The 12844-nt window shown below is 45.7% G+C and overlaps 1 protein-coding gene across 4 annotated transcripts in view; it reads right to left on the minus strand.

The window, feature by feature from the left end:
* The window catches only part of ACOX3 (acyl-CoA oxidase 3, pristanoyl), a 123339-nt gene that overhangs the window by 20838 nt on the left and 89657 nt on the right, over positions 1-12844 (minus strand). For all 4 annotated transcript variants that reach the window (XM_040419160.1, XM_040419163.1, XM_040419161.1 and 1 more), the window contains exon 13: positions 12585-12698. In XM_040419160.1, the coding sequence (XP_040275094.1) occupies positions 12585-12698 (114 nt within the window). The remainder of the gene's footprint in view (positions 1-12584; positions 12699-12844) is intronic.

Genomic DNA, 12844 nt, shown 5'->3' on the forward strand with positions numbered 1-12844 from the left:
CAACAATGCCCGGGTCACCCACTGGTTTCTGGCTCTACAGGATTCAATTTTTTCTGGGGAGCATAGGCTGGGCAAACTGCAAGGGAATGCAGATGCCCTGTCTAGAGTACACTGCATGCTTGCTGAAGTTGCCCAGACCCCAGCTTTGGGCAGAGGGAGGGGTATGTAGGAAGGCACAAAGGACCATCATTGATGGTAGATAGGAGTCACTGAGGTTCCTGGCCTCGGTGAATTAGGAGCCAGTAGTTCATGTGTGTCAGCGGCAGTAGGTGGTTGACATTTTGTTTATTTAGTATAGCTGATCTGGGACGGCTCTTACTGGGAGTAGTCATAGTGCTGGGTGGGTGACTACTCCCGACGTTCCAGACTAGGTCTTGACTGGCCCACAAAAAACAGCCAGCAGTGTCAGGTGGGGGTGATTACCTCTCTGACTGTGAAGCTCTGTGGAGTGCTGTGTGGGATCAGAGTCTGAGCTGGAGTTGCAGTGCCAGAAAGACTGAGGACAAAGTGAGGTCCACAAACACCCGTGGGGTTACGCTACTGTGCAAAACCATACCTGTGTTGTGCTATAGATACGGGACTTTATTGTCTTTGAGGCTGGCTAGAGCAAGCTGGTCACTGCCTTATTGTTTTGTCAAGAATTAAACACAATCGTTGCTTTGCTCTCACCGCTAAAAGGCTGCTGCTGTGTTATTTGAAGGCTACCATTGGGGCAGATCCCTACAATGGCTATTCCCATCTTATGAATAGGATATCCCAAAACTTCCTGATTGGGGGGGGGGGGAATTAAACCTCTTGGACCCCCACCAATCTTGAGAAAGAAGGGTTGGTAGTGTTGGTATAGTGTTGCATCTCTTCCTTGCATGGCAGCCCCCCAGCCAAATCCTGCCAAGTCGCTTCATTCAAGTGCACCAGGAAACCTTAGAAGGAGCTTCGTTCACAGGCTCGGTGGAGGGTCCCAGAAGCCCAGAATGCCATGGGTCACAAGCATTTGGGCACACGGACGGGGTAACAGCACTAACATTCACCCTTCCTTATTCAAGAATTTTCAACGGGAATAGCCCAGTGAATGGTACTTTGTTTTGCACGTGCGGAACAAATTGTCTTTGCTTTCTGGCACCATATTTGGAACAAATATGTTTTTATGTAATTTCTGTACAGGCAAAGTTAATAAAAAAAAATAAAAAAGAACTTGAAAAGAACTTTATTTTAAGGCTAATACTAAAAGTGTGATTTTATAGAACGATATTGGATTCCTCAAGAGTAATACTGTATTTTATATTTTTAGTTACTTTAATCATTTCAATGCGTTTCTTAAAGGGGTTCTACAAGTTATTTGAAAATTTGCCCAACACTAGCAATTGCGATAAATAGCAAAAGAAGTTATACTCACTGGTGTAATCCCCCATCGTTCACAGTGCCGGGCTCTAATTACATGGTGGTGGTGTGCCCGTTGAGCTCAATGGTCTTGTGCTGTATAGCACAGATGCCGGCGACTGGCTGCAGCAGTCACGTGGGATACGGGCAGGTCACCGTCACATTCATGTGAATTGGAGATCGGCTAGGACCAGAGCTGGGCGAGTTGGATGATTTAATTGGTGACCATACTGGAGCAGAGTTACAATTGAAAATGTGCCATTTTTAAATAATTAGCAAAATCCCCCTTTAAAATGTGGTAGGATATCAAATTGAGAAAAAGGGAACATTTTTATAGATTTAGGCTGCATTCACATGTCCGTGGTGTATTGTGGATCCGCAACACACCAGCCCGGCACCCCCATAGAAATGCCTATTCCTGTCCGCAAGCTGCGGACAAGAATAGGACATGCTCTATCTTTTTGCGGAGCTGCGGACCCAAAATCGGGGCCGCGCTCCGCAATTGCGGCTGCAGACAGCACACTGTGCTGTCCGCATCCATTCCGTCCCCATAGAGAATGAATGGGTCCGCACCCATTCTGCAAAATTGCGGAAAGGATGCGGACCCATTTTGCGATCGTGTGAATGGAGCCCAAGTCTGTTTTCTCCAGACTCTGGCCTACAAACGAGCTGCCTAGGATCAGAAAAACATGGCTGCTTCCTTCCAAAAAGAGCACCACCCCTGTTCACAGGTTGTATGTAGCTTTGAAGCCCCATTCACTTTAATAAAGCTGAGCAGTAATACCAGACAAGCCATGGACAGGGGTGGTTTCTGGAAGAAAGCAGCCATGTTTTTTCTGATCCTGGACAACCCCTGTTTAAAAAAAACTCCATTGCACAATGCAAGGGAGTATGAAGTCTCTACTAAGACTGACACATATGGAGAAATGAGAGGGGGAGGAGAAAGCAGGGAAGAGTCTGTGTGACCAAAGACAGATTTAAAAATGGCTGACTATTGTTAGAACTTCCTGTTTCCGAAAATACTAAGACGACCACTTTTGGAGTACAGACAGCCACCTGGGTGTAGAGAAGCATTAAAGGGAACCAGTCATCAACTTTATGCTGCCCATACTAATCGGCAGAATAAAGTAGAGACAGGAGAGTTGATTTCAGCGGTCTGTCATTTATCAGTTAAAAGTAAGTGGTTGCCGAGAACCAACATCACAATCATTGCAGACTGAGCCTGGAAAAGAGTCACGGCCACCTGAGAAGAGTCCTGGTTATTCATGAAGTCCTGCTCTCCCGCCCACCTGCTGATGACTGACCGTCTTCTACCTAGTTTTCTCCCTTTCTCTCTAGGAGAGAACTGCCAGTCATCAGCAGATGGACAGAGAGCAGGAGATTAGGAATAACCAGGACTCTTCTCAGGTAGATTTGACTCTTTTCAAGGCCTGGGCTGCAATGATGAAGATGCTGGTTCTCAGCAACCACTTCCTTTTAGCTCATGAGTGACACACCGCTGACATCAGCATTTCTGTCACTATTTTATGCTGCCCTCAGTGACATCAGCATAAAGTTGATGACCGGTTCCCTTTAAAGAGTGAGTGAATCTTCCCCTGCGAGGGGCTGTCCCCACTTCAGAAGAAGATCCCCAACGGTGCTGGACATTCTGCCCGGTCCTGACAATCTTGTGCCTGTGGTGCAAGTTCAGAGGTTCTGCTCCCAAAGCAGCGTCTGTGCATGCGCCTCTACTCCTCTGGTGCAAGTATAGCAACATTGTCAGGGCCGGGCAAAATGTCTGGCCCTGTCAATAGAGTGTGCAGAGCACAGGGGGCGTTACAAAAGCAGTGCTCCAGGGATTCAGCCCCGCCTCCTGGTGCTCCAACTTGCTCATTTGCATATGAATAAAACAGATATCTCTGCGGCTGTTTAATATACAAAAACGACACCTTTCTTTTGATCAGCATAAGGCAGTATGCTTGGTTTTATAGGGTTGATCATGGTGACAGACTCTTTAAAAGCATGGATATCAGCTCAGGCAAGAAAAGTACCTAAAGTCACATAGAGAATACATCTAAAGTCACATACGGCCCAAATATTGCCCATGGCAGGATCCATCTGCAAGCTTGAGCAGCGCATTGCTGCTAACTGAGGCTCCAAGACCTGGTTGATCTCCCTGTAAATGTCAGACTATTGCCCTCCACCCTCGCCGTGTATAGGTCTGTAATAAGACACGCACTTCAGCTCTTCAGCTTTATAGCCTGTAATTCGCGTTCACAATTAAAGAGACCTGGAGGATTATAAAAAAAAAAAACAACAACTCCTCACTATAAATGTTCTAGAATGGAAAGCGCTTTACGTTTTATAGAGCGGCCTGCGAGCTGTGTGCTTTGGACTGAATATACCGTATAAATTGTTGGCAAGGTCTGGAATACAAAATCAAAAAATGATTCCAAATCAAATTCCCATCTCTTGCCAGTCATCTGGTTACAGGGAATCGTATTCAATATTCGAAAATGGATTGCAAAAAATTTAAGTGCACCTCGCGTTCTAACGGTTTTACTTAAAAGGGATATTAAAACTAGAAATTACTGTGAAGGCTCCTGGGACAGTCTGGGAAACCTGGCAGAAAGGCAGGGGTCGTTTACGAGTTACACATTTCCCCATTTCCTTTCTGTATCAGTTTCTTAATAAAAAGGTACATGCACCACGGCAGTGCAGTTTATGCAGATTTTTCAAGCTGATTTTTGTGCAGATTTCGCTGCATTTGTGCAGCAAATCCATAGAATTTGGCACGGATTTTGATGCGGATTTGCCCTAGATCTCACCCTTTGTATTGCACAAAAGCCACACTACAGGTCAACTTCCGTGTAGAAAACGTCTGCACCATGTTGAGGACTTTTTGAAAATCTCATCCACTCAGCTGGCAGGCCACATGCAAACAGTGCGTATTACGCACAGAATTTTCGTGTGCGTCACGCAGTACCAGCTAAACAGAGAAGTTTTACAAAATAGCATCAGCCGATCCGCAGTGCGTCAATGGTTTGTGTGGATTTTCGGTGCAGATTTCACCCTTTGCAATGCGATGGATGAGATCTTCAAAATCTGAAAGCAACACCTGTCGATTTTGGTGCGTAAAACGCAGCAAAGTGTGCTGGAAAATCTGTGCAAAAAAATCCACATGAATTACACTGCCTGTATTAGGCCTCATCCACATTTCAGTGTCAGTGACCCGTCCGTGAAAAAAAAGCGTACAGGTTTCATCCATTAAGGATCAAGGATCCATGGTTGGTCTGTGTGTCAGTTTTTAACATCCGTGTGTCCTCCGTGATTCACTGACATTACTTCGCTGAAAATTTATTTCCGAAAAATCTCCCATCACGAACCGCGGATGCCATCCGTGGGGGTCTGTTAATTTCATGGACCCATAGACTTCTATAGGCGTGCTTGGTCCGCATCCCGGATCAAAGTAGTGCAGGTCCCCATGATTTTTTTTTTACTGACCGACGGGCAGTAAAATACTGAAATGCGAACAGACGCATTTAAATCAATGGGTACGTGTGCGCTGTGCGTGGAAAATGCGGACAGCACACGTCAGTAAAAAACGGAAATGTGGCCTAGGCCTTAGTCACAAGTCAGTGATCCACGGACAGCACACGTCCATGGGTCAGCATTGGTTGAATGATATTAAAATTAAAGTGGAGCCCCCACCTTCTCTGCATTGGAGATACAGTATATTCGCCTAAATGCCCGATTCAACTCGCCCTACCTTGTGCACACCTAGCTATGTGAAGCTTCCGCATCTGCAACTTGCATGCATAGTACGAAGCCACAGAGCTCCCCTAGCATCAAACGCAATGGCTCCATAATAGAAAAAGACCGCGTAAAAGGTATATGAGAAAACTACTACAGATTTGTATCATCAGCATGGACTGTATCATACTACATATGGAAGGGATCATGGCAACGTCCTTTATCGATTTATTCATACATTTCCGGGAGGGATAACAGAGGAACTGCACAAATCAGATCCTCTGAAATGGTTATTTCATTGGAAATCCAAGCATTCCCGAAAACAGACACATCAGGAGGGCGGACAGGCAGCGACTAGACAATGCAATGTGAAGAACCAGCTAAGCAGAATTCTTCTAGTTTACGTGAAAATAATCCTGTCCAGAGATGTTTGGGAATGTGGTTTTCCGACCGCAGACGGCTTACTGTGGACCCTGCAGGAACCCCGGCCTGAGGGGCTGGTTGTGGCCGGCTCATGTATGACACAAGAATGATAACATCACCTTATACTTGTAGGGAAGATGTTCTCCTCCTCGAGGCTGTCTGCCATCCCCGACCAAGCAGAAAAGCCTTGTATCCATCGACATTAACCGCTCCTTGAAAAGAAATCCAGATGGCTAGTTCTCAGCTAGGGGTGTCACCCAATATTCCTAGACTCCTCAGTTTAAAATCCACCAGTCTTATTCCCATACTACCAGCTGCTTTTCAGGACAAAGCTGTATGAGAAACCATGTGGGACCTTTAATGGTGGCCACATTGACTACAAAGTGACAGTGAAAAATGTCCTGGTCCTTAAGGTGAAAGATGGCAGGGTCCTGAAGGGGTTAAAGCCATTGTCTGGGTGAAAATTATATATATTTATTTTTAAAAAGGGCCAAGATGGTAGTCATTACTCACCTCACTGGCCGCTGAGTGAGCATTTTCAGCATTTCCCTGCGAGTCAAGCCATCCTGGACCTTTTTACTAGTGTCGAGCGAACTTCTGTTTTAAGTTCGGCGTCTAAAGTTCGGCTTCCGGTTAGCAGAGAATCCCGATATGGATTCCGAATTCTGTTGTGGTCCGTGGTAGCGAAATCAATAAATCGGCCATTATTGATTCCGCTACCACGGACCACAACGGAATTCGGAATCCATATCGGGATCCTCCGCTAACCGGAAGCCGAACTTTAGACGCCGAACTTAAAACAGAAGTTCGCTCGACACTACTTTTTACCTCTTTGTATACTTTTTTATCCACTGTATGAACTAAGCCGACTACGCTACTCCATACAGTAAAAAATAAAAAATTACCGCCGTTATACAATTTTGTTTTTTGTTTTAAAGAGCTTCTGTTAGCATGATTAGTAAACAAGGGATAATACCTGGTGGGGTTGATCATGCCAAGTGCAATCTGTTGTAGTGTTTTGAAGATATTAGTACTTTGAATTTTTTGCTAATGAGGTGTTCGGAGCACCATAAGAGCACAGCTCCACCTCTACCTTTAGACCGTAGCCTCTCCTTCTCTCCAGCTGATTGACAGGACCAGGCATCTTCACTGTCCTGCTGCCTGGCCTTGAAATCTCATGTGGCAGTGACAACCGGGGTTGTACTCTGGGCAGCATAAGATTTCAGAGCCAGGCATTGGAAGAGTGATGATGATGCCTGGTCCTGTCAATCAATTGGAGAGAGGGAGTGGCTGAGGCATAAAAGCAGAGGTGAGGCGGTGCTCCGAGGGGCTAGGCCCACCCCTCGGTGCTCCGAATACCTCATTACCATAAAGAGAAAAGGGTATTTTACACTGCCCAATGCTCAGGCAGATTGTCGGTAAAACTGCTTTCATACAAACGCTCATTAGTGATAATCTGCCAGTGTAATGGTACTGCCGATTACCCAATGAACGAGCCAAACGCTCACCTAAATCATTTTCCGGCAGCAAATTGTGTCATCTAATCACTCTACTGCTGGCAAACACAGATTCTGTATGGGGACGAGTGCTCACATTAAAAAAAAAAATCACTCCCCCAACTGTGGAGGAGACTGTTACATGTAATAGCAGTGGTCTCCGCCACTGACAAGCAGGCGATTGTCAGGAATGAATGCTTCTTTCCCGACAATTGTATGCTACATCAGACCATGAAAAGAGGCCTTTAGGTTTCAATATTTAGACACCTCGGATGATAAGGAGAATAGACTGTTCCCGACAGTCACATTTTTTCCTCAACGGCTCATTGCAGCCTTATTATTAAACCCCTTGAAAGACACGGCCCAAGAGAGAATTACTAAACAGACTGTAAAGACTCATTTCAACTGCGCCCTGCCAAGCCCCGTGATAGATAAGCAGGGAGTCCCCGCAACCTGCTGCTAATCATTTCTACTAATTATTCTTACAAGGAGGAAACATCCAGCATTGCATACGGGAACAACATCTGAGGATGGTGGAAACAACCCCAATACATAGTAGAAGGGCCATAACTGCCTTGCTGGTGGGATTTCCGTGCCTTGTAATCGGTTTCTTCAGAACTACAAATTAAAAGGGAAGGTGTTGGTTTTATACGAATATAAACCAGATTGTGAAAGATATCCTTTTATTCTGATCTTTTATTTAGGATTACATATTTTCTTTCAATTCTATTTTCAGGACATGCTTAAAGGGCCGGCAAACTTTCCTGAAATGCTCTCAACAGCATTCAGAGGTTTGCCTTCCAGTGGACACGTGGGCCATAGGAACCTACAGACTGGAGAGGACTTCTATGAGGGAGTGGTGTGGACATGCTCCATGACCTGTGCAGAGGTCAATCTGCAGGGAAGGGGAGTAAATAAGCTGTGAAACCCCCTACTGCAAATTGTGGATCTTGTATTATCTATATATGCAGGGGGTTACTTAGGATGATAATGAGAGGACTACTGAAAAGTGATCTATACAGAAAAGGAAGTGTAGGCCTATATATGAAGCTCAGTGTAAAAAGCTGCTGGATTCTTTGAATATAGTGACCTGACTATATCCATGTCCCGCACATGACAATATAGTCATTTTACAATGATGCAACCCCAACGGGGTTTTCTGAAAAGGACATGGGACGGATACCCTGGTTATATCTGTAGCATGAAAGCAAAATGCTGATTACTTGGTGCTCATTGAAAGGCTAGAGTCCTGGGTATGAATCTCACACGAGGAGTGCCGTACTCACCTACCTATGGCTTGCAAGCTCGATAGGTGAGAGTCTGAGTGCTGAGACCCCAACGATCCCTAGGAGGGGAGATAAGCGTGTGTGTATCATACTCTCGCTTCTTGCTGCTGAGGAACGAATTGAGAAGGACCCGTAGACTTCACTGGAGTCCGCCTCACACGAGGAGTGCGTGCGTGCTTCTCGCCCCTCATTACATGGATCGGTGCAGGTCTCAGTGCTCAGACCCCCACCAATTTAAACTTTTGACATCGCCGTCATATGGAAAGGTTTTGTGAAAAGTTACTGAGCCTTTAAGCACACTCCCCACTATTTTCAGATTTCGTTTTTAATATGGAAAATTCTTGCACAGCAATAATCATTCCTTTATGTTTTCACTGTGCATTCACTTAAAAGGGTATTCTGGTTATAAGTTATCCCCTATCTAAAGTATAGGGGATAACTATCAGATGGGTGGGGTCCTACCACTAGGACACCTGCCGATCACGAGAATGGGGGGCCCCCAAGGAGCCCCCTTGAAATGGATGGAGCGGCTGGTTGGAAATGTACGCTGATGAGCCATTCATTTCTATGGGAGCGCCAGAGATAGCCAAGAGCTTTAGTCGTCTATCTCTGGCGCTCCTATAGAAAAGAATGGAGTGGCGGCGGCATGCATTGCCAACCAGCCACTCCGTCCATTTCAGGGGGGGGCTCCACAGGGTAGGGAGGCCCTGTTCTCATGATCGGACCCCCACCGATCTGATGGATAGGGGATAACTTGTTATGACCGGAATACCCCTTTTAGGTTGAGGTGTCCTTATGGGTGTCCCTGTTGGAGGGGTCTAGGAAGGAATGTATAGCCTTCAGGTCCCTCAACTCACATGATGCCAATGATGGCAGCCTTGGAAGACCCAGGAGCACAGACAGGGCTAATCTTGCAGGGTCTTCTGCCTTAGAGGGAATAGGTCGGGAGTACTTCTTATTTTGGAGAGGGTTTGAGACAGACCACAACCTTGAAGATTTTTTTTTCTTTGCATACTACAGGCTGTTTATATAGGTATAAGAGGAGATGGGAAAACCAAGTGTAAAAAACGCTGCTATATACAATTAACTTCCAGGAAAGGAAAGAAATACACCCAAACATGTTCTTGGGAGATAAAGAACATCTGGCGGTAATGTGCAGCAGTTGTTCCCATGACTCACAGCTGTTCTCCGCTTCTCCTCCATTGTTTGCCTGAAAGTGATGTGTTGTGTAATCTTCTCAAGTGCTGTAAGAAAGTGCTTATCGCTGTGCGGAAAAAGGGGGCCCAACATGCTGAAAGCAGAGGGTGATGGTGAACACTGGGAAAGCTGGGCGGACATCTGGAAGGAGGTTTCAGACATTACTATTGTCTACTGTTCCAAGCATTGTTCCAGTTCCCAGAAGATATAGGCCGACGGGGATCCTGTCTCTATCTTAACTTTGAATCTGGTAATAACCAAATTAGGCTGCATTCACATTGCATTCTTATCCCGTCAGGGTATACATCTGAAAATATTATGACGTATACCGCGACAGGTATGTTGATTTAATGGGTTAAAAGGAATTCAAAAGGATTCATCTTTGGACTTCATTTGACCCGTTTTCCATCCCTTTCCGGCATTTTGGGGGCCAAAAGATGAATGCACTGAACTCCTTTTAACCCATTAAAATCAACGTACCTGCGGCAGTATACGTCTGAGTACTGTTTTGGGGTATTCCAATGTATACCCCTGGTGTAAAGCCCTGCGGGGGGCTAAAACACAATGTGAATGCAGCCTAAAAATGAAATGCAAATAGTAGATGGCAATATTAGGGCCTATGGTCAGAGGTGAAGCGGTGGAGGTTTTTGGCCCCAGTACAAAATCTATACAGGGACCTGTATTTATTGAGGGGGAGGGGGGGGAACTTAAAAAAGAGAAATACCAATGACAAACAATTACGGTGTATACATAGTATGTTAGGTGCTTAAGGCTACTTTCACACTAGTGGTTTTTGCGGATCCGTCATGGATCTGCAAAAACGCTTCCGTTACCATAATACAATCGCATGCATCCGTCATGAACGGATCCGGTTGTATTAGGTCTTCTATAGCCAAGACGGATCCGTCAAGAACTCCATTGAAAGTCATTGGGGGACGGATCCGTGATTTTTTCCGTTTATGCTAAGCACTTTCAGGGTCATACTTAAAACTGCTTTAGGACAACCCCTTTAAGAACAGTCAAGCCAGTGCTTGCAGTAAACCTATCAAACCATCGGTGAAGCAGTTGCCTACAGCCACCCTTCCCTCACCAAATTAACACCGAATGTACCCTACTATTAATAATCTGTCCATGTGCATATGGCCGTCATGGAGGGGAGCCCGTCTATTGTGGAGGGCTCCAGTTCTGGAGGAGTCCATATGATCCTGTGTTACAGTCGCCCATTGACTTTAATGAGCAAAACATAATAGCACATTTCCCCTCGGTGGAACGGTGCCCTCTTCTCCAAGAAATAACAGCTGATCGTCAAGGGTTATAAAACACATTCCAAAGATTTTTATAAAAATACGGCAATTAGGTTAACGACTGGCAATTTTCTATTACACGTCTGTTTGTTCTCCATAGCGACAACTGACAGGCACGCAGGCGGTGGGGGGACGGACTGAGACGGTCAGGGTGTGGAGTCTAGAAAACCAGCAGGGAATTGGCCTTTTCAGGATTCTAAAGATACTTCTGCTTGAGGTCACAGTATAAAAGAGTCCCATTAGACTGCACGATTTTCGGGCTAATTATCAGGAACCAGCATTCATAGGAGCGCTCGTCCCCAATAACTGGCCCGTAAAACAGAGCAGCCGATGAACCAGCGAACGCTGATTTGTCAGCCGATCAGGATGAAAGATGCCCAATTATCCGCCGTATATCTCCCTGTGTAGACGGGGATGTGCTGCCGATAATGAATAGTATAGAACAGCGGTGGGGAACCTATGGCACAGGTACCAGAGGCGGCACTCAGAGCCCTGGAAAAAAAAAGTCTATGGTGGTACCAATATGTCTAAGGCTACTTTCACACCTGCGTTCGGTGCGGATCCGTCTTGTATCGGCACAGAGGGATCCGCGCCAATAATGCAAACACTTGTATCCGTTCAGAACGGATCTGTTTTTGTTATTCTTTCCAAAAAAAGTCTAAGTCAAAACAGATCCGTCCTGACTTACATTGAAAGTCAATAGGAGACGGATCCGTTTTCAATTGCACCAGTGAAAACAGATCCATCCCCATTGACTTACATTGTAAGTCAGGACGGATCGGTTTGGCTCTGCATCGCCAGGCGGACACCAAAACGCTGCAAGCAGCATTTTGGTGTCCGCATCCAGAGCGGAATGGAGGCTGAACGCAGCCAAACTGATGCATTCTGAAGGGATCCTTATCCATTCAGAATGCATTGGGGCTGAACTGATCCGTTTTGGGCCGCTTGTGAGAGCCCTGAGATCTCACAAGCGGACCCAGAAACGCCAGTGTGAAAGTAGCCAGATTTTTCCTGCCATCATCAGGGCAGGGCGCACTATGAACGGCACAGGCAGCGCACTGAATACAGGCAGGCTGGTATAGCTAAATGATAAAGTACATGGAGGATATACTATACTGGACTGTAGGATTCAGGGTAAATTGCCGCGTTGGCACTTTGTGATAAATAAGTGGGCTCTGGGGTGCAGTTTGGGCACTCTGTCTCTAAAAGGTTCTCCATCACTGGTATAGAATGAAGGATCAACGACTGTGGTAGCGATCATTCCTCCCATATTCAGTTTGCATTAGCCTATGTCATCAAGTGTCAATGGATGAGTTATGGTGAAGTACAAGACATGAGGACGCTCCTGGAGAGGAGATCTGTACATAGAATACACAACAATTCTTTAATGCACAAGGCAATGTAGCTGGAAAATAATGGGGGGCATTTTAGCATACGATAGTATAGTAAACTGCCATTAAAGGGACCTGACAGCTGCTGCATTATGAGATATTCTGGATTATCAGACAGTCCTAACACAATATAGAATGGACTTTACATGCTGCTTTACACTTCTGCACATCTCTTAGGACAGGAGCACTGTACACAGCAATCAGTGAATGGGAGATACTGTCCTAAACGCAGTCTGGAAGTATGATGTAAGGCTGATTTTCTCTGCCATTTGTCTGCCGCCTCCTGCCCCTGGCACCTCTGTGGCCAAGTTCATACTAAGAAGTAAATGCAGTGCTATTAGAACCTGTACCCCTTGAATCCACACGTTACCCCGTTACCTGCACAGTCCAGGCACTCCCTCACGGTGCTTGCAGTAAACTTGCGTTTCAGAATGGTCTTGTAATCATTGAGGAAATGTATGGAGCCCAGAGGAGATTCACAGGGGGCGTTATCTGGCAATAAAAAGAATCCACAATTAGGGCCTGCAAGCAGTATATACTATGCCGTACTAGGGAATATAGACATCGGGGTGCTGAATGGCCTGCTCCGGATTTTCTCTAGGAGCCAGAATCAAAAGGTGCTTTGTAAGAACAGCCCT

This window comes from Bufo bufo, chromosome 2, assembly GCF_905171765.1.
Source record: "Bufo bufo chromosome 2, aBufBuf1.1, whole genome shotgun sequence".
Lineage (NCBI taxonomy): Eukaryota > Metazoa > Chordata > Amphibia > Anura > Bufonidae > Bufo > Bufo bufo.